Consider the following 22,679-nt stretch of genomic DNA (forward strand, 5'->3'; position numbering starts at 1 on the left):
GACTGTAGGTCTAAATGCAGCATCTTTTGAAGGACTCGAATGCAGCCTTTTACTTCTAAAGCCAACTGCTACTGTTCCGTGGCCTCCTTTGTCTGCAGTCTCGGGCAATGCACGCACGTCCAGGCAACAAGTGTTCGCCGCGGTGGATTCCTCTTCACTCGTTTTCTAGGCCTACCTAAAGGCACCCTCAAGGAAGGCCTAAAGCAGGTCAAGTTTTCCCCATTGGACAGAACATCCTAAGGGCAGTCTTCAGGAAAACCCACAGGCGGAGTTTCTCTTCCCCCAGGAACATTATTAGGGGACACAGGAACGTCCATTTGCAGTTTTGCAGGTTGCACTCGGTCCTTCGTAGGATGGGCTGGGCATCTCTCACGTAAAGCTGTGGGCAACGCAGGGAGTCAGGGCATTTCGTTCTTTCTGGATGTGTTGATCTGATTTATGGGAAATGGGAGAGACGGCAAGTCCGAAGATTTATGTGGGAGGGAAAAAGGTCATCAATTTTTGTCATGCATTAAGGGCTCCTGAAATTTCAGCAAGTTTTGGTCGATGACAATAGAAGAATGTAATAACATTTCTTTTACTAAGTTTTTACTCCTGGAGAGAATTGTGTCGGTTCTCCCACTGGATATATATATATATATATATATATATATATATATATATATATATATATATATATATATATATATATATATATATATATATATATATATATATATGTAAATTTATATATATGCATACACACACACACACACACATATATATATATATATATATATATATATATATATATATATATATATATATATATATATATATATATATATATATATATCTTTTTTTACGAAACTAGTTGCACCTTTCAATTCCACTCGGAATATTATTCTTGCAGGAAAACAAATAGTGAAGAAATCCAAGAGCTTCGGAACGTTAATCCAATGCTGAGAGAAAATGGTGAGTATGGTTTTCCCTCTCTCTCTCTCTCTCTCTCTCTCTCTCTCTCTCTCTCTCTCTCTCTCTCTCTCTCTCTCTGGTATCTAGATATCTGTCTGTCTACGCATTGTTGGGGTGTTTTTAATTTGCATGTCCTGGTAGGTCATTCTTTTTATTTATTTATTTATTTACTTTTTCGTAGATCATGTACTAATGACCAAAACTAGAAACACGAAAAGCAATGAATTAACCAAGAGAAATTTATTCTTCGTTTTGCAGTATGTTGACCCACCTGTCTATCTCTCCTCAGTAATGGACAACTTGCTGATTTGTTTTGATTCGGTGGAAATTTCCATTTGATTTCTATCCCTAGAATACCCTGGATTCTCAGGAATAAAATAAGAAAATTTGATTAAATCACAAATACGGAATTTTTAGTCACTTGAAAAGATTCCTCCTCCTCCTCCTCCTCCTTCTTCTTCTTCTTCTTCTTCTTCTTCTTCTTCTTCTTCTTCTTCTTCTTCCTTAGCAGAGGAGATAACTGATAGGTATTTACAGGAGAGAGAGAGAGAGAGAGAGAGAGAGAGAGAGAGAGAGAGAGACAGAGAGAGAGAGAGAGAGAGAGAGAGAGGCAGTTGATTACAGTGCATTAAATTATTCCTCATTTCTCTCCTTAGGGCTCCAAACATCACATGGTTGTCCTGGTGGGGTGTTTATGTATGGTCACTTTAACCTGTTTTTATACCTTGAATTCTTCGATGGCGTGGGGGATGACATTTCTTAGGCTTTTGGACCTCGATCAGATGTTCCCGGAGGAGAGATCCCCCGGAATTCAGCATCCGTATTACTTTCAAGAATGCTATACCTACGAAAACATCAGTGCGAGGTTCACCTGCAACGAGACCCATTCGTTTAGGAATTACTCCTATGAGAACATTCTGGAATGCGCCTCGAATCTGTGGGAATTCATGAGGTGAATTTTCTTTTGTGCTTTCAATTCGTTATTTTCTTATGTTATTTTGTTTAAAGTTCCTCGTTGGGCGAGTGGGTTCCGTCCTCAGCTAGCCCTCTGCTGGCCGCGAGTTCGAATCTCCGACCGGCCAATGAAGAATTAGAGGAATTTATTTCTGGTGATAGAAATTCATTTCTCGCTATAATGTGGTTCGGATTCCACAATAAATTGTAGGTCCCGTTGCTAGGTAACTAGTTGGTTCTTAGCCACGTAAATAAGTCTGATCCTTCGGGCCAGCCTTAGGAGAGCTGTTAATCAGCTCAGTGGTCTGGTTAAACTCAGATATGCTTAACTTTTTCCTAAGTTATTTTCCTCATTATTGTTTTTACTTACGGTGTTTTTCGGTTCCGTTCTCAGTAGATATCATGCACTTATGGTGGTCAGTTGCATTTTGCAGGAACAAAAGTGCTCCCAACCCGTGGGCGAATTCTTCGTCGTCTCCTCCACCACCGGCAACGCAAGCTTCGGCTATCTCCAAGAGACCCTCTGTGCATTTAGTCATGGTGGGCGATTCCCATATTCGGAATATCTTCGAATCTTTTCTGAGGCGCATAGCTGGTCCTCGAGTCAAGTACCATGTTGCCAAAATGGAACCAGTAAGTAGTCTCCTGTTCACTAAGCGTGACACTCAATAAAAATGACCTGGTTCCTAATATCACGTTTCCCTGATTTTTTAATCCATGAGTTATAATGTTAATTCACTTATAAACATACATACACACACACATATATATATATAATTTTATATATATAATTTATATATATATATATATATATATATATATATATATATATATATATATATATATATACAGTATATATATACACAGTATACTGTATACATGTCCCTCCATATTCACGGGGTCAAGGGTACCAGGCTTTAGGAACCCTGAATTGCACGAATGAGTCTTGATCCCCAAACCTTAACTCCTAATACTGTAAACCACTAATATTAATGTGTAAAGTAGACAGTCTTTATTTTAAGCAGTATTACAGTATTGGGTGTACGGCGCTGTATCAGGAATCTTTCTATAACAATAAAAGCCGAGTGGGTTTCCGGAGCGGGGTAGGTAGGAGATTGGGAGGGTAGGGGAGACATGACTCATCCACCCTCCTCCTGCAAACCTGTTTGTCCCCCCGTAGGGGGATAGGGCCGTCAGTGCACTTAATGCGGTGCAATGTAGGCATTACTTAAGGGTCTTTGCAGCGTCCCTTCGGCCCCTACTTGCAACTGCTTTCATTCCTTTTACTGTACCTCCGTTCATATTCTCTTTCTTCCATCTTACTATCCACGCTCTCCTAACAATTGATTCATAGTGCAGCTGCGAGGTTTTCCTCCTGTTACACCTTTCAAACTTTTACTGTCAATCTCCGTTTCAGCTCTTAATGGCTTTAGTTGCTCCAGTGCTTGGCATGCATGCCTAAAATCTATGAATAAAACACTCACCCCGGGTGGGGGCGGGGTAGGTAGGGGAGAGATGACACATCCACCCTCCTGCAGCGCGCCACATCTCGCTAGTACAGAATACAGTAATAAAAGACAAAGTCAGTGACTATACCAAAATTAATTTTGTTTAATGTATGTATGAAATGTAACATAAAACACAGTATAAATTAAACCACAAAATACCACTCACCTGACACCTGTGATAAGGTTAGGCTAATATTCACTTTCACTTTCCAGCATGTCTGTCACGCATCTTCGTCCAGAGTTTGTACGTTTGTGTGTGACTAAATATTTTCACTTTTTGTAATGGATTTGAGCTTACTGGATTTTAATGAAAAAATCGAATTTATACACTATTTTTCGTTTTATGTAGGCTGCCTGTAAGTTTATGCAGAATGCCACAAAACTTCCAAAAATCTAAAAATATTCCACTCGAATATTGATAACAGACCTGCAAGTATTCACAGCTACGAACCTGGAAAACATACAGTAGATATATACATACATACATACATACATATATATATGTGTGTATATATATATATATATATATATATATATATATATATATATATATATATATATATATATATATATATATATATATATATATATATATATATATAATCATTCCAGGATGAATGGATGGATTCTGACAACCTGTTCGCAACCTGGCATTCGGATGCCCACGAATCCTTCCATGAACTCATTCTCCTGGACGGGCCGCTGAAGATCACCTTCCACTGGGATCCTTTCCTGGAACAGTTGCCCCAATTGTTGTCCTCCTGGATGGCTGGGGTTGAGAGTAAACCAACCCATCTACTTATAGGTGAGGACAAGGTTCTGTTATCTCACTTTCCATTGATGTTTACGGAGGCCCTCCCATGGACCTTCAGATAGGCCTTTAGGCGTTTCCGTAGATACATCTGTAAAGTAAGACCTTATATTTTATTATAATTTTACGATGAAGTCTAATGAAAGTTGGAATTCCCGTGTTAATACTGCAAAAGTACATCATTCCTGAAGATTACTTGACGTAACTTGAGTATCTAACTTTTAAAAGTATGGGGTTAAAGAGTCAGGAGGTAGCTATCTTTTACTGGTTACTAAGTCTGAAAAACATTCCCCTATTTCTTGTAGCTAACAATAAGTTCTTCGTTGGATGAGTGGGTTCCATTCTCAGCTAGCACTCTGCTGGCCGCGAGTTCGAATCTCCGACCGGCCAGTGAAGAATAAGAGGAATTTATTTCTGGTGATAGAAATTCATTTCTCGCTATAATTTGGTTCGGATTCCTCAATAAGCTGTACTGTAGGCCCCGTTGCTAGTTAACCAGTTGGTTCTTAGCCACGTAAAATAAGTCTAATCCTTCGGGCCAGCCCTAGGAGAGCTGTTAATCAGCTCAGTGGTCTGGTTAAACTAAATACTTACCTTCCAATTCCAAGAAATATAGATTCTTAACTGTCATCAGGGACAACGCTGCACTACATGCGAAGGACAAGTGAAATTTTCTCGACAAAAGGCCAAAAGGCTGCCTCAATGGAATTTTCCAATCACCTGAGGACCATCTCTCCTCAGCTGGAGAAGTTTTCAAGGACCACACCTACGGTCTTCAAGCTTCAGGATCATTTACAGGTATTTGGAAGAATGCTTGCCACGTTCACAGAGGTCGGAGTGTGAATGAACTTCCTTTGAGATATCGCAAGTGGATGAACACAGGAAATTTATGTGGCTCATTGTGTGTGCACAGATTCAGCTGGATCGTTATTGTTTTCCAAACCATCAACAAGCAGGAGAGAAATTCCATGTTGGAAAGGAAGATTCAGTTTCTATCTCATGTCAGTGTCTTCACTTGTATTCATATGTTGATGAAATAATGATAATATATGTATATAATATATATTATATATATATATATATATATATATATATATATATATATATATATATATATATATATATATATATATATATATATATATTACATATATGTATATATAATATATGTATGTATACATATATATATACATAATGTGTGCCCATGTTTAATGAAATTTAACAATTTAGCAAAAAGACAGTTACGTAACGAAGGTTCGGACATGACATTTCTTTTGCAAGTAGCGATTGATGGCATGATTCCCGTAATCCACTGAGTATGTACTCCTCTACTGATTCATCTTCGTTAGTTACACGCTGTTCACTTGGCTACAAGTGTCTTCATTTCCTTTAAATATAGGCTGTATGTTCTGTACAAGGGTTCTTTTACGTCATGCACAAATGAATGTTTGCTTATCATGTAATGGTAGCGTAAATATCGTCTTCTCAAATCCCGCTCCGATAAGTGGCAGTTCGATGGAAAACCGAATGTTGCCCTCCCTTTGAATACGACCTCCTCCTCCTCCTCCTCCTCCTCCTCCTCTTCCTCCTCCTCCTCCTCCTCTTCCTCCTCCTCCTCCTCCTCCTCTCACTCCTCCTCCTCCCCCTCTTCCTCCTCCTCCCCCTCCTCCTCCCTCACCCTCCCCTCCTCCCCCTCCTCCTCCTCCTTCCCCTCCTCCTCCTCCTCCCCTCTCATCCTCCCTCTCATCCTCCTCCCCCTCCCCCCCCTCCCCTCCTCCCCCCTCCTCCTCCACCTCCTCTTCCTCCCTCCCCCCCCCCCCTCCCTCCTCCTCCTCCTCCTCCTCCTCCTCCTCCTCCTCCCCCCTCCCCTCTTCCCCCTTTCCCTCCCCTCCCCCCCTCCCCCCTTCCTCTTTTCTCTAAGAAACATCTCACCAACAGCGCCTTCATGATCCTCATCCCTCCTTCTCTCTCATCCTAGAAAGACCCAGTCAATAACATCGAGAACCCACAGAACATCGACTGTTACAACCAGATCGCCAGCGACCTGCTGCCGGGGAGTCCCTTCGTCGTGTGGAACAGCACCGTCCCTCTGTCAGACCTCTACTCTGAGATGTGCGAGACGAAGGGCTCCGTCGTTCCTTACACTCACGACTGGCGGTGTTTCGATCCGAAGCATCTCGGATACCTAATAATAGATCAGTATCTGAATATGTATTTGAATGATATTTGCTGCTGTTTCAGGAATAAAGATGTGTAGATGCTATATATATATATATATATATATATATATATATATATATATATATATATATATATATATATATATATATATATATATATATATATATACAGTATATATGAAAATAAAAAGGCCCATAAAACACTTCCTTCTGTGCCCTTGTTTTTTTTTTTTTTATTTACCAGTGAACACGGGCACAGAAGGAAGTGCTCGAAATATATGGTTGAAACGTTCATACAGTGTTTTATGGGCCTTTTTATTTTCATATTTTACTGCTGTATTACAGTAAAAGACATTCATAATATATATATATATATATATATATATATATATATATATATATATATATATATATATATATATATATATATGTATGTATATAAACATATGTATATATTGTTATGCGTCTTTGTACTTAGAGGCGGTAGCTTCAGGAGATGTTCGACTTTTGGTTATCAGGAAGTGTGAAGGAAGAGCTTGCCAGCCTGTCCCTTAATCCACCTTGGGTGCAACCCACCACAGTTGAAGAGCTACCAGGTATATAATTTACTTGTAAGGTCATTACCGACACGCAGTGGAATATAAGGGAATGAGAAAAGATGTCCCTGGCTTACTTGTAAATCCTATCCAGGGGATCACGCCATCAGTTGGACAGAGGTTATAAGGATAGCTTTTACTTATAACATACTAAGTAAGCCTTTGTAAGAATATGGATATTGTTCAAGGAATTACACAAACTCGCCACATTTATTTCAAAAGGAATATGTAAAACGTTTAGATTTTAAGGAAGGTAGTTTATCTGTGTCCAGAGCAAACGTGTGATCCCACCAGCCTAGGTAAACATGATTTGTAATTGGGTTGCGTACCTCAGATACCAATGAGTTGCCTGCTGCCCCGTCTTCCTTCCACTAACCAGGAGTGAATATTTTTTCAACTGGCTGTGCGTTTGTTTGTGCTCGCTAGTAAATATCTACCACTATGGATCAGTCTTCTTGAAGATGTTTTAGAAATACCAAGAACAAAACCTGTCTTGATTTATGCTAAGTGTTTCATTTATCCCTGTCGTAGTTCTGTCATAGTGTATATATATATATATATATATATATATATATATATATATATATATATATATATATATATATATATATATATATATATATATATATATATATATATATATATATATGTGTGTGTGTGTGTGTGTGTGTGTGTGTGTGTGTGTGTGTGTGAGTGTAGAATCTTATTGGTCACTTTTACTAGATACATATGTAATTGTAATAGCCACAATGCCCTCTTAACTAACCAAATTCTTCGCGCTTTTTTGGATATGCTTGTCACTACAAAGCCGTAAGATCCAAGCGCAAGAAACTGAAGTGGCTGTGATGTCCGGTCGCGGAAAACGAACCCGTGTCACCATAATCACAAGGAGGTCTTACGGCATATCCAAAAAAAGCGCGAATTCGGGAAGTTAAGAGGGCATTGTGGCTTTACAATTACACACACACATATATATCTATCTATATATATATATATTTGTGTGTGTGTGTGTGTGTGTGAGTTTGGGCGAAGGCTAGACATACCATATGGTCAGGTTCTTTACATATGACGTTTCTTGACAACAATATTGTCCTATTTTCAAAACTATGAAGGCAAAGTATTTATAAGTAAAACACTAAAAAAAAAAAAAAAAAAAAGCACAACGGCATATGGTGCACGAAAGAGAAGCGAAAGATAAAGAATATTACAACTAAATACAGGGAAATGAAATACCTCTGTCAGTGAAAAAGAAATGAGCCGTTTGACTAAAAGTATGGTGATGATTTTTTTTTTTTTTTTTTTTTTTGCTTTCCGGAAGCCGACGAAATGCAAACAGTTTTTTAGAATACGCAAATGGTATCCCTGGAAGTAGAACTTACCACTGAATACGATAATAATAATAATAATAAAAAGTTACCTTGATGAGCATTTTAACACCGCTAAGTTTAGATTAATATTTAAAGGTTTGGGTACTAACTTCTATAGTACCTGGTTTTTTAAATATATATGTGTATGTATGTATATATATATGTGTGTGTGTATGTATATACTGTATATATATATATATATAATATTGTGTGTATATATATATATATATATATATATATATATATATATATATATATATATATATATATATATATATGAAGTGCTATCAATATCATAATAGTTTCATTTTAAACGCCTGGAGACTTCGTTATCATTCCTACAGGTGTTCCTGAGGGCTTCGTTATCATTCCTACAGGTGTTCCTGACCGGACGAGTGCGTCTTCGTTAGCACCGAACCAGAGCCAGAGATATTATATGGTCTATGGTAGTTGTTGGTCTTCCACAGTGAGGAGGTTCGGTCGAGGTGCTTGGCTGCGAAAGATTCACTCCGCAATTTTCTGCCGACTTGAACTTTATTCTACTCCCGTAGATTAGTTGGACAGGCATTGCGAAGTTGTGAAGGATTTCGATTTTTGTTGCTGACGTGGCTTAATCAGGTGATAATAAAGAGGGATGTGCTGTTTAATGAAGACGTAACGGGTCTTTTTGGAACTGGAGGGAAACACAGAACAATTTGCGACCCGATTTAGCGGGAATGATTTTTGGAAAGTGATTTGAAATTCGTTTGTGAAAGTTGTTTGGATTTGAAATTTATTTCATTGAATTTTGAGAAAGAATGTACTGATGAATACCAGACGGCGTCAATAGTAATGTATATCTTTATAGCCTCTTTGGCCTTATAGTCATTATATGTATACTGCATATAATATATGTGTGTTTATATATGTATATATGTGTATGTATACAACTTCTATATATACTGTGACTATTGACTGGTCTTATTTTTCGTATCTGAGATAATTATACAGGGATATCTAGGTCTGAAACTTAATATTAATCATTACTTCGGAATTTGGTAGCCAAGGTAGAGTTTACGAAGGAATCGTCAAACCAGTCTTCCTTCACCTTTATGGAAGTGAAGTGGCGTGTTGGGAGTGAACAAAATAAAATAGGCTGAATGGGTCGGCATGCACTGGTTGTGAAATAGATGCATTATGTACAAGGAGAACTGAAAACGTGAGGAATATGGAAATTGTATAGAAGTGGTGAAAAGGTTAGGTGAAAGGAAGGCCCATGATGTTTGAGATGGTTCGGTCATGTGGAAACAATGGGAGATGAAAGGGTTGAGAAACGAGTTTGTAATTCAGAAGTGTTTTGGGGAGAGCCGAGAAGAGGAAACGGAAAGGACGAAGGCGGCAAATCATAGGATAGAATTTGTAGAAGAGTGGTTTGGTGGTTGGTGGGATTATCGTGTGGAAATTACTTTGTGGAGAGTTATTGAGCTACTGATACGGTGTATAGGTGTGAGTCACTAGTTTCATTTAAAACCCACCTCGAACAAGGTTTCAGTATATGAAATAAGCAATGTTATATACATTTTGAAAATAGGGTTTTTTTATCTTAGATTCACCTTAAATATTTTCGTATCATTACAATATATATATATATATATATATATATATATATATATATATATATATATATATATATATATATATATATATATATATATATATATATATATATATATATACTGTATATATATGTGTGTGTATATTTATATAATATAAACATATATATGTATTTGTATATATAATATATATATATATATATATATATATATATATATATATATATATATATATATATATATATATATATATATATATATATATATGACACTCACGAAACTAATATTACCTCTTAATTCCATTCAAAATCTTACTCTTGCAGCAAAGAACAAGTAATCCAGAGATCCAAGCGCACTAGAACCTTAATGCATATTCAAGAGAAAATGGTGAGTATTTCTCTCTCTCTCTCTCTCTCTCTCTCTCTCTCTCTCTCTCTCTCTCTCTCTCTCTCTCTGTCTTTGCCTGTCTATACAATTTTGTTCTGTTGACAGAAGAATGCATATTTTGCTCGAACTCCCATAGCATACCTTGTAGGCAGAGAGTGCCCCAGTCTACAGCATCCAAGGTTACCCTATCCCATGCATGAATTTGTGACACAGTCTTCTCTTATGTAGCTGTTCTCTGTAGAGGAAGAAAATAAGAAAATTTATCGAGACGGGGAACAAATCATATCAGTTGATCCTTCACTGAATGTTGAATTGGACAACTTACTGATTTGTTTTGATGTACTGGAAGTTTTCGTTTTTGTTTTTCATCCCTTGAGTATATTAGATTTCTTGGAATATGACATCAAAGTACAGTGAAGCTCAAATACAGATATAAAGTCATTTGAAATATTTGTCCGTGTAATATTTACAGAGGTATGCTCAAGTTAAGTTTACTTACACTGTCTGCTATTAGATATCGCCTTCTCTAATGAACAGTAATAACAATCGCTGAGGCGCTGTTAATTACTTCTGTAGTTTCAGCAGTCTGCTTAGTTGTAATTTGCGATTGCAATTGTAATCTGTGATTGCAGTTATTTTCCTAAAAATTGTCTCTTGTCGAAGCGTTACGTACAGTATATCTAATGTCCAAATGAGAGAGAGAGAGAGAGAGAGAGAAACTAGACTGTTGATTGAAGTGAACAAAGTATTCCCCCTGCTCTCCTCATTGCATAGATTGGGGGTTATCTGGCGTCACAACTACAAGGGTCACCGACGCCGATAGAGTGGAGAAATACTAGAAAATTAAACACTTCTATTTTGAAAGATGAATTGCTCCGCAGTACGTTATAATGATTTGAATATCAATTGATGACTGTTGAGTGGAGCCAATGTACCGGAATGTTTTATGAAAGAACGGCTAGCTGATCGAGGTATATGCATCAATGGGGTCCAGCTTAGTCATTCTCTCCAAGGGGCCAAAATGAATGACCTGAAGCCTATCATTTTCAGACTGTAAATCGGGAGATGTGGAAGAGACTCAAATGCTGCCAGTATTCAATGCTAGTCCTAATGGCGTGTTTGTATGTGGTTGGCGTAACAAGGACGTTGCTAAGGCTTGTTCCCAGGCCTTTGGATCCTGTCCGCAGGCTCCAAGAGGAACTTCCAACAGCGAACACTTCACTTCCACCCACGGAGACACCCCCCCAAATTCGGCATCCCTATTACCTTCCAGAGTGTTACGCCTACGAAGGCCTGAGTGCGAGATTCACCTGCACCGATACCCACTCGTTCAGAAATTACTCGTATAACGACATCGTGGAATGTGCCTCGAGTCTGTGGGAAGTCATAAGGTGAGAATTGTCTCTACCTTACGTTCTCTCGTTGATTATAATTCGATTACCATTATTTTCAGCGTTTCTCATCATTATGATTGGCTTTCATTGTTATCAGTATTTTTGTTAATGGTTTTTAGTTTTCTGTAAGAGAAACTATTGTGCCTGCTTGGTCTGCCCGTCCGCAACCAGATCTTAAAAAACTACTGAGGCTAGAGGGCTGCAAATTGGTATGTTGATCATCCACCCTCCAATCATCAGACATACCAAATTGCAGCCCTCTAGCCTCAGTAGTTTTTAGTTTATTTAAGGTTAAAGTTATCCATAACCGTATATCTGGCAGCGCTATAGGTACCAGCAACATAGGCCACCACCGGACCATGACTAAGTTTCATGGGACGCGGCTAAGAGTTTTATGGGCCGTGGGTGAGGTCACCACCGGAGAGAAAACTCGATTGCGCCGAAGAAACTTCGGGGCAATTTTTACTTGTCTGTTATAATTTTCAATATTGTTATTTTATGCTGAAAATAATTAGGATAAGAGAGAAAAGCTGGCTATTGTTAAATAACCCATTATCCAGAGTCTTTGTCACTTGCAGGAACAGAAGTCTCCCCAATCCTTGGGAAACTCCTGGTTCTCCCTTTCCAACCCCTTCCCCATTAGAGGTGGATGCAGTGACTGTATCACAGAGACCTTTGGTGCATTTGGTCATGGCAGGAGATTCTCATATCAGAAATATCTTCGAAGTCTTTTTAAGGCGCATGGTTAATCCTCGGGTGAAGTACCGGACTGCCAAAATGGAAGAGGTAGACATTTTTCTTTTAAATAGGAGAAATACTTCCAGGTTGGAATCAGTAATAGAGTAGACAGATCTCAGTAATGTTCGCCATTTTGTTCACATTCAAGAACTCTTAAGATCCCAGGGCTCTCGTAAATCTTTAGGCTTTCAGGAACGTGCATCGTGAGAATATATTGCATTGTTATAGAGTAACACGGATGTACACACACACACACACACATATATATATATATGTATATGTATATATCTATATATATAATATATATATGTAAATATATATATATATATATATATATATATATATATATATATATATATATATATATATATATATATATATATATACATATACATATACACACACAATTTCAGAATGACTGGAGGAATTCTGAGGACCTTTTCGCAACATGGAAACGGAATACCCACGAATTCTTCCACGAACTCCTCCACTTGGATGTCCCGCTGAGGATCACCTTCTACTGGGATCCTTTCCTGGAAACGCTGCCCCAGTTGCTGTCCTCCTGGACGGCTGGGAATGACAGTAAGCCAACCCATTTGCTCATAGGTGAGGACAATTGAAATATTCTCTTGTCTCCTTTCCCGTTTTTGTTTGTCGAGCGCTTCCTTTCGTCATTTGGTTAAATTGTTCTTTTTTTCATACTTTAGGGTATGGCTAGTTAGGGTATACCGATTGAAATGATTTTATTTTAATACCCTAGGGTATGGGTAGTTAGGGTATACCGATTGAAATGATTTTATTTTTATACTGTAGGGTATGGCTAGTTAGGGTATACCGATTGAAATGATTTTCTTTTAATACCCTGGGGTATGGCTAGTTAGGGTATATCGATTGAAATGATTTTATTTTGATACCCTAGGGTGTGGCTAGTTAGGGTACACCGATTGAAATGATTTTATTTTGATACCCTAGGGTATGGCTAGTTAAGGTATGCCGATTGAAATGATTTTATTTTGATACCCTAGGGTGTGGCTAGTTAGGGTATACCGATTGAAATTATTTTATTTTAATACCCTAGGGTATGGCTAGTTAGGGTATACCGATTGAAATGATTTTATTTTAATACCCTAGGGTATGGCTAGTTAGGGTATACCGATTAAAATAATTTTATTTTAATACCCTAGGGTATGGCTAGTTAGGGTATACCGATTGAAATTATTTTATTTTAATACCCTAGGGTATGGCTAGTTAGGGTATACCGATTGAAATGATTCTATTTTAATACCCTAGGGTATTTCTAGTTATGATATGCCGATTGAAATTATTTTATTTCCGACGCTGATAAGTTAAATTGCTATATTTTTAATACTTTAGGGTATGGCTAGTTAGGATATACTGGTTGAAATGATTTTATTTTAATTCCTTTGGGTATGGCTAGTTAGGATATACTGACTGAAATTATTTTATTTCCGACGCTGTTAAGTTGAATTATTATATTTTTAATACCTTAGGGCATGAGTAGTTAGGATGTACTGATTGAAATTATTTTATTTCCGACGCTGATAAGTTGAATTATTATATTTTTAATGCCGTAAGGTATGGCTAGTTAGGGTATGCTGATTGAAATGATTTTATTTCTTCAGTTTCTGTGATTTTACTGCATTTTCTCTCATAACTATTTCTACCCCAGCTAAGTATAGAGGAGGTTAGGGTTTCACCCGTGTCTCTCTGTGGGCGCTAGTTCTTAACATCAGGTTGTTTTGTGACAACTGTCGAGGATTTGACGATTTGTCGCTATGGAAGTTGTCTTGCTTTTCATGGTGACAACCACCAAAAATTGAAAACTCGCAAGTTTGCACCTTGAATTAAGTAATTTACTTTTATGATAGTTACCATCGCCAAGAAAGTCTGACAGGTTGTTTTCTTTTAGCGTGAATGATTTCTTGCAGATTTCGACACCTAACTATTTCCAGTGGATAGAAAATTTGCTCATAAGGGTTGGTATAGGAGGAGGTACCCTCTGTCATGAACGCTCAAATTAATAGTTATAATAAGTTATGAATTCAGGGTCTTGCAATAAAAATTGTCATTGGTTTATGAATTAAGGGTCTTGCAAAAAAAAATGTCTTGGTTTATGAATTCAGGGTCTTTCCAAAAAAAATTGTCATTGGTTTATGAATTCAGGGTCTTTCAAAAAATCTTTCCAAAAAAATTGTCACTGGTTTATGAATTCAGGGTCTTTCAAAAAATCTTTCCAAAAAAATTGTCACTGGTTTATGAATTCAGGGTCTTTCAAAAATCTTTCCAAAAAAATTGTCACTGGTTTATGAATTCAGGGTCTTTCAAAAAATCTTTCCAAAAAAATTGTCACTGGTTTATGAATTCAGGGTCTTTCAAAAAATCTTTCCAAAAAAATTGTCACTGGTTTATGAATTCAGGGTCTTTCAAAAAATCTTTCCAAAAAAATTGTCACTGGTTTATGAATTCAGGGTCTTGCAAAAAAAATTTTCTTTGGTAAAGAAAAAAAATTGTCATTGCTTTATGAATTCAGGGTCTTGCAAAAAAAAAAAATTGTCATTGATTTATGAATTCAGGGTCTTGCAAAAAAAAAAATTGTCATTGATTTATGAATTCAGGGTCTTGCAAAAAAATTTCTCATTGGTTTATGAATTCAGGGTCTTGCAAAAAAAAAATTGTCATTGTTTTATGAATTCAGGGTCTTGCAAAAACAAAATTGTCATTGGAATTTTGGATTTCAGTCGTAATCGAATAAGCGCTCCTCTTCAAGACTGAAAATCTCATGGCCATCTACTTTGTAAACCTTGAGTCTGAACAATTAGTTTTCTAAGTCTAGAAATAATTCCCTTTGGTTTTTCCTCATATTCAGAGTTAAATCCAAAATCCTTATTTATTTTTTTTCTATCTAGGTTCAACGCTGCATTACATGGCAAGAACGAAGATGATTTTCTTGACGAAAGGGCCCGGAGACGCCTCCAGATCATTTTTCGATCACTTGAAGGTCATCTCTCCCCAGCTGGCTACGTTTTCGAAGACCACACCAGTGGTCTTCAAGCTTCAGGATCATTTACAGGTATTTTGAGGAATTCTGATCTTTCGGGTACGTAATGCCGTTGATATGAAGATTTTATTCCATGATTTGTAGCTTGCTTTACACATTAATGCCTCGCCCAGGGCGATGAAAAAATCACTGGCTCTGTGTCATGATCAGTTACTGCTGCAGTGTGGGGTCTGCTGCGGTGGGAGTCTGAAACCAACACATTCTTTAGAAGCTTGAATTTCAAGTCAATGGCCCCGTGGGCTTGTTCCACGTGAATGGGTTTCATCTACCGAAATAATAATAATAATAATAATAATAATAATAGGCTTGTAGAGTACTCACGGCTGCGTATCCTGAATGATGGTATTAATAATGATAATTAATCTAAGACTGCTCTGATAATAAAACCGTCCTTTTGTTTGGGGATGAGAACACTGACCTGTGATTGACGAGTCCTGCAGTTGAGTGAATATGCTGTTGGCCTGGAAAATCACAGGCCAGCGTTTCAAGTCCCCAGGACCTCAGTGGGTCCTGAGATTAACGGTACCTTTCTCCGTGTAGCTGAGAAAATACAATAAATCAGGTTTAACAAGTTTTTAGTATTAACTTTAGTATAAACTCTTTTTATTTTATTTTGTTAGAGGCGTCCTTTTGATATCCTCAACATTAATTTTTTTTCTGTTTTTGCTCGTAGAAACATCATACTAAAATCCTTCATCGTATCCTCTGTTTTTCCTCATGTATAACATTTAACTAGCAACATCCTAAATGTCGTACTCTCTCTATGTTCCGTAGAACTAACACCACCATCGCTTCCTTTTATTTATCTTTAAGAACTTTCCATTAATATTGTCTTCACATAACTTCTTGTTCTTTTTCTCGGAAACTCGCCCCCACTAATATCATCGTTACTCTCTCCTCCTCTTCTTCCTTAGAAACATCCCAGAAACCAAATAGAAAACCGCCTAAACATCGATCATTACAACAACATCGCCATGGATGTGCTGCCGAAGAGCTCCTCGTTCGTCGTGTGGAGCAGCACCGTCCCGCTGTCAGATCTCTACGTGGAGGTGTGCCGAAGGGAGGCCTCTGTCCTCCCTCGCAATTTCGACTGGAGGTGTTACGATGAGAAGCATTTGGGTTATATAATAATCGATCAGTATCTCGACATGTATTTAAATGATATATGCTGTTGTTTCAAAAAGGAAGGTACGCTGTGGAATAGTTAAATAATGTGGAAAAATGTACTATGTGATAATAAAAGCATTGGCATTATAAATGAAAATAAGCACAAAACTGTCACAGATTATAAGCTGGGCAAGGCACCAGCCATCAGTCGAAATATAAGTAATGTAGTATAAAGACATAGGACCATTAAAAGACTGACAAGACAGTCTGCTTTACCTAAGCATACTCATGCTTTGAATGCTTATTTTCTGGTCTGTTTTTCTCTTACGCATCTGTCAACACTGAAGAACCACACCTTTCATTCTTTTTGATTTCCTTTGCAGTTTTGGTATATGAAGAAAAATCCTGCATGTATGTACTTCAGGAGCCAGTGTCTTAGGACCAGTGCAAACATCTTTACCTTATTAATAGTGGGAGGCGTATTTTTCGGTAAAAGTGGTGGTTCTAACCTTTGACTCACAGTAGGCCTATCTCTATTCCGATTTACTATTCCTATATCCAGGGTCTAGCTTTCAAACTGGAATCTCTGCTCGCTTTTATTTCAGACGTGAGACCATATTGTAACATCATTTTAATCTTATAACCAGAACAACTGACTATGAACATCCTTTCTACGAGGCCGTTTAGCTAAAATTATCCTATCTGGTCCTGTTACTTTCTGCTATAGGTATTTTTTAGCAAGAATTCTCTTTTCAAGTGTCTTACTTGCCACAAGTGTTCTCTTTTCTCACAAGTGTTGAAATTCTCAAGCTTGGGGATTTTATTCTTCTGCCCATTGATCTGTCACTTTTCACTGATAGTGATGTTAAAAAGGCAATGGAGAATCGCAATTTTAAAGGCAATGGAGAATCGCAATAGTGATGTTAAAAAGGCAATGGAGAATCGCAATTTTAAAGGCAATGGAGAATCGCAACAGTGATGTTAAAAAGGCAATGGAGAATCGCAATAGTGATGTTAAAAAGGCAATGGAGAATCGCAATAGTGATGCTAAAAAGGCAATGGAGAATCGCAATAGTGATGCTAAAAAGGCAATGGAGAATCCTGTCTTCTGTTACTGATGAAATGGAACAAAGATTTGATACTCAACACGTTTCTTATCAACGTGGCCATGCATAATTTTTTTTTTTATTTTCACTTTTCTTCACTCTTTCTAACTGTCCTGTACAGTGTTTTCCACGGTGGGGTTGACGATCCACTCATTTATTTCTGTGATCTCTCTCTCTCTCTCTCTCTCTCTCTCTCTCTCTCTCTCTCTCTCTCTCTCTCTCTCCTTCCCCAGCACCACCACCGCCGCCACCGCCGTTTCCAATCGCCTCTAGCCAGAGTTCCCGGTGTGGCATACGAACCTCTCGCTTTCATTGCTATGAACAATGGCGATGACAATTCCGAGTTTCCTGAATTGTCCGTCGTTACATAACATTGTTGTTGAATAACCAAGGCTGTAGTGTGTTTCACTTTAACAAAGTAATCAACGTTTATATCTCCCTTGAATCACGATGATTTGACTTGGTTCTTTTCGTACACAAACGTCAAAGAGGCACTCTCGAGTTAATCAACTCCTGTCTTGAACTTTCAGTTCTTAGGCATTCTGAAAGTTTGCCGTCATTTCTGGAACATTTTCATTGTGATAATGACGTCATTATAGTGCCTTATTTGCATTCGGTGTATCTTTAAGAAGATGCATTTTTCATGTGGCGTATCTTGTTGAAATAACATGACAAAATTGAAACCATAACAATTTAGTTTAGTTACCCCGTAATTATGATTTATGACCAAACTGAAGCGGAAAGTAGTTTGATCCATGAACTGATTACCGCTTATATATATTTTTAGAAGTGTGAGACCATCACACTAGCATTACGTTACGCGCCCTGGAGGAATTCATTCGTTTGCATTCGAAGGTAACACTAAAGGCCATTAACTAAAACCACTCTTTTATGTTATTGTTTGTGCTGCCAGATGGCGAGCACTTCCTGAATAGGAAAGGTTAATATATCGTGCCTCCTCGTATGTACAGATTAAAAGATCCTCGCTTTTAAACTAACTGCTACTGCCACCGATCCTCGCTTTGTTCAGCGCAGTGTGAAGTGAACGGTTGTATCGATCAAACTGTCAAGGATGTGTAGAGTTCAACAGTACTTAGAGATTTATGCGTTCTTGTAAACCCGTGCTAAACTCGTGCAAAAGCTTACTGGATAGAAATCTCTAAAAGGTCTCGAATATTTCTGTATTTATCATTAGTACCTCTGCTTAGCACGTCATGTATAATTGTGGTACCCTTATTATTATTATTATTATTATTATTATTATTATTATTATTATTATTATTATTAATTGTTTTCTTTTTTGTATAAATTACCAATATTCTAGGCAACCAAAGAATGTCATAATTTAATTAATATGACAGAACCATTTCGATAAATATATAAATACTGATATCCCTTCACTGCCGAGTCTGGCCGAAAAAATAATTAGAAAGATATATGGGGATGACATTTTGAATCATATTTAAACATGAAAATAGTAAAGGAATTAATCCTCATGCCTTATTAACACGTGTTACTGAGTAATAAAAATGATCATTTAAACAGCATGCTCCTTAATCAAACAAATCCATGAATTTCAAGAAAACTAGACTAAGTTGCTGTAATTTTATTTTAAACCTGTACAAATGTTTTCCCAGCAGTTCTGTCAGTCTTCGTCTGGGTCTCCAATGCTGTTTTCTTATCTTAGTTATTGATAAATGTTTGTATTATTCCCTTTAAACGAGATATGGCTCCCACCAGAAAGTACTGAATGAGTGAACGTGTATTGTAGATTCCAGTTTTCGACCTTTGAAGCTGATGACGAAATTATAAGCCGAAAAACGCTTTGACCTGCTGAGCGGGATTCCACAAATTTAGAGATGAATGGTGATAGAAAGATAAACACATGAACTAGAAGGGAACTTTATAGTACAAACAATATTGGAATTGAAATGGTGAAATCGAACTACTTTTAGCTGAATTTCACGACACTTTCCAGGTCCCAACTTTCCCACGAAACTTTCCAGTGGCAATTTCCTTGGTCACCTGTTTATGGAAAACTGGAAAAAGGCATAACATCAGAACTCAGTGACGGCGAAATTGGTCGACCGTCTGTATAAAGGATGTCACTTTTAATGCACTTCATACTTGTGGAGATAGACGGTATAAATATAGGCGAGTTATTTTATGCTTTTCCCTCTATTCCATACGAGCTTGTTGGGGCGCGCTGGAACCCGGCGCTGCTGTCTCTCCTACCTTCCCGATCCCCTACCTTCCCCGCCCCCCACCTATGGCGGACAAACAGGTTTGCATGAGGAGGGTGGATGTCTCCCCTACCCTCCCGTTCCCCTACCTACCCCGCCCCCGCCCGGGCCGGACAAACCAGTTTGCAGGGGGTAGGTGGCTGTGTCATGTCTCTCCTACTGTCACCTGGGGAGAGGCAAACTAGATCCACTCGGACTTTATTATTATAGATGGGTATTCTGTTCGGAAAAAGAATGCTCGGCATATTAATGGCTTGTCAGTCTTATTTAAACATGAATACATTTACATCTTGAATAATTGTGGTAAGAATAAAGGCAATGAAGTTTCAGGCAGTACCATTGAAACGTAAAGTCTCCGTAGGGGGTTAGTGCCGTCAGTGAACCTCATTCGGTGCACTGTAGGCATTGCTTAAGGTTCTTTGCAGCGTACCCTCGGCCCTCAGCTGTAACCCCTTTCGTTCCTTTTACTGTACCTCCTTCCATATTCTCTTTCTTCCATCTTATTTTCCACCCTCTCCTAACAATTGATTCATAGTGCAACTGCGAGGTTTTCCTCCCGTTACACCTTTCAAACCTTATATTGTCAATTTCCGTTTCAAGGCCGAATGACCTCATAGGTCCCAGCGCTTGGCCTTTGGCCTAAATACTTATACAATACGATATGTTTCTAACTTATCAATTCAGTTTGTCATGACCCATATTTTTTCGTCTTTTCGTTCCTTATTGTTTGGCCATTGAAGCTCAGTACTTAGATAGATATGGCTGACGGATATACCATGTCGTGAAGGGACCCTTGCCCCAGGTACGCTACTGAACCTCTCATGTTTCTTGTGTATGTGTTGCCTTGACAGCGTCTTTCGGTGATTTCTCTGTCGAAGAATGAAGCGTTAAGTGCTGTAAGGCTAAGATTTATATTGTTGGGGCAAACAAAAGCACGGGTGAACATTAATGTGTACCTAAATCCACCTTTGCACGCAAGCAACACACACAACATACGTTTGCACCCGTATAGGCAGTTTTACTTCACCCATGAACGCCGTCTGTCACAGTGACGACAGTTGTCGACAAAGAGTTTCTCCCAAAAAAAAAAAAAAAAAAAAAAAAAAGAGAGAGAGAGAAATTGTTATGGAATAGGACAAGAGAAACCCGATGTGGTCGTGACAGATGCGCATTCGTTAAATCGATGCTTTTAGTGTACATTAAATTCCAGCAGCATGTTGGTCTAATGCCAGTACTGCGGGGTATCGATGTTAGGTTATTTATGTGTTGACTGGTTGGTTATTTGTCGTGTAAATCAACTTTGGTTTATTCGTTTGTTAAGCGCTTTTTTCTTTTCGCGTGTTCAGTGTGCATTTGTCGTCAGTTTCAGGCAAGTGTAAGAGTGACGTTTTTCAAACCCAGACATTATCGATGGCAGCATTGAACATTAAATAAACAAAAGATTCAGGAACGCCGCGTAAGGGAAACCACAATTTCGGTAATCATTACACCAAACAAGACATCAGGAAGGATCGCTTCCGTGTCAGCTTTCTCCTTAGTTCTCTTTACCTGAGCAGCAAAATCATCGGACAAAAAAAAAAAAAAAATGCATTGCAGACGAAAAGGAAAAAAGAAGTTCCACCGATGTTGAGAGACGGAGTCTTGCCTCAACCTTTCTGGGGTTCTGCGGGGAAAGTGTGTCAGTCTTATGTACTTTGTGCACAAGGTTGAAAGTGCTCTGTCAGCTCGCGAGACTGTGTCAACGAGTTCTAATTTAGGCTTTCTTCTTCTGCTTCTTCTTCTTCGTTCTTTTCTTTCAGGAGGAATAGGGCGGCGATCGACTTTCTCTGTGTGGAAACGTTTAAAAATCATCCAGAACAGGATGAGACGTTTTCCAAAGAATATGGAACGTGTTTCCTTTTGATAAAAAGTAATATGGCTGCGTTTGTTTCCCATGCGAGAGAAGACTGCACACACCCATACAAGGACTTCCTTTTAAAATGCCGTTATCGCTAACACTTCAAATAAATTGAATCTTTGCCATTATGAAGTTTCTGTTCTCTGATATTTCATCTTCCTGTTTCCGCTGACGAATCTTGCGGGCCGTGAATGACTCTCCCAGGGCCACTTTCGGCCCGCGGTCCGAGTTTGACACTCCTGGCACCTAGGCCTAAGTGCTCTAGAGAAAGGAGGTGACGAAGCCTCGTCTTTCAGCTTCGGCTGGATGAAGAGGGGAGGAGGAGGAGGAGGAGGCGGGGGGAGGGACAGAGGTGTCAGCCGGACTCCAATGGCGGAAGCAGGAATCAAACAAGGAGCGCATATTAAAGAAGAGAGGCAGTTAGAGAAACAGATGTGCATGCAGACAGAGAGCTAGGGAGGCGGGGTTAGGAGTGAGAGGTGGGGCGGGTGGTGGATGTGGGTGGGAGGTGGGAAGCGTTACATAGTTTTCGCTGTTCTCAACATCACTTAGACCTAACAATTACATCCGGCTTGTTCTCATTTTACAGGATCAGTTGTGTTTCGTCGGAATGTATAGTGGATTTTGTAAACTTTCGTCTTTTCGTGTTTATGTTCTGGTAAAAATATAAATGCGTCCCCCTCATATATATATATATATATATATATATATATATATATATATATATATATATATATATATATATATATATATATATATATATATA

The 22,679-nt window shown here is 38.2% G+C and overlaps 2 protein-coding genes across 2 annotated transcripts in view; both read left to right on the forward strand.

Moving 5' to 3' along the window:
* Nucleotides 1-4,037: 4,037 nt before the first annotated feature.
* Nucleotides 4,038-5,070, forward strand: LOC136846341 (uncharacterized). Its single transcript, XM_067117141.1, has 2 exons — nucleotides 4,038-4,221; nucleotides 4,862-5,070. The coding sequence occupies exons 1-2, from the start codon at nucleotides 4,038-4,040 to the stop codon at nucleotides 5,068-5,070; spliced, it is 393 nt and encodes a 130-aa protein (XP_066973242.1).
* A 6,389-nt stretch (nucleotides 5,071-11,459) lies between these two features.
* LOC136846342 (uncharacterized) overlaps nucleotides 11,460-22,679 on the forward strand; it is a 31,375-nt gene continuing 20,155 nt past the window's right edge. Inside the window, exons 1-2 of the mRNA XM_067117142.1 lie at nucleotides 11,460-11,740; nucleotides 15,409-15,572. Of these exons, the coding sequence (XP_066973243.1) occupies nucleotides 11,460-11,740; nucleotides 15,409-15,572 (445 nt within the window). The remainder of the gene's footprint in view (nucleotides 11,741-15,408; nucleotides 15,573-22,679) is intronic.

This window comes from Macrobrachium rosenbergii, chromosome 15, assembly GCF_040412425.1.
Source record: "Macrobrachium rosenbergii isolate ZJJX-2024 chromosome 15, ASM4041242v1, whole genome shotgun sequence".
Classification (NCBI taxonomy): Eukaryota; Metazoa; Arthropoda; class Malacostraca; order Decapoda; family Palaemonidae; genus Macrobrachium; species Macrobrachium rosenbergii.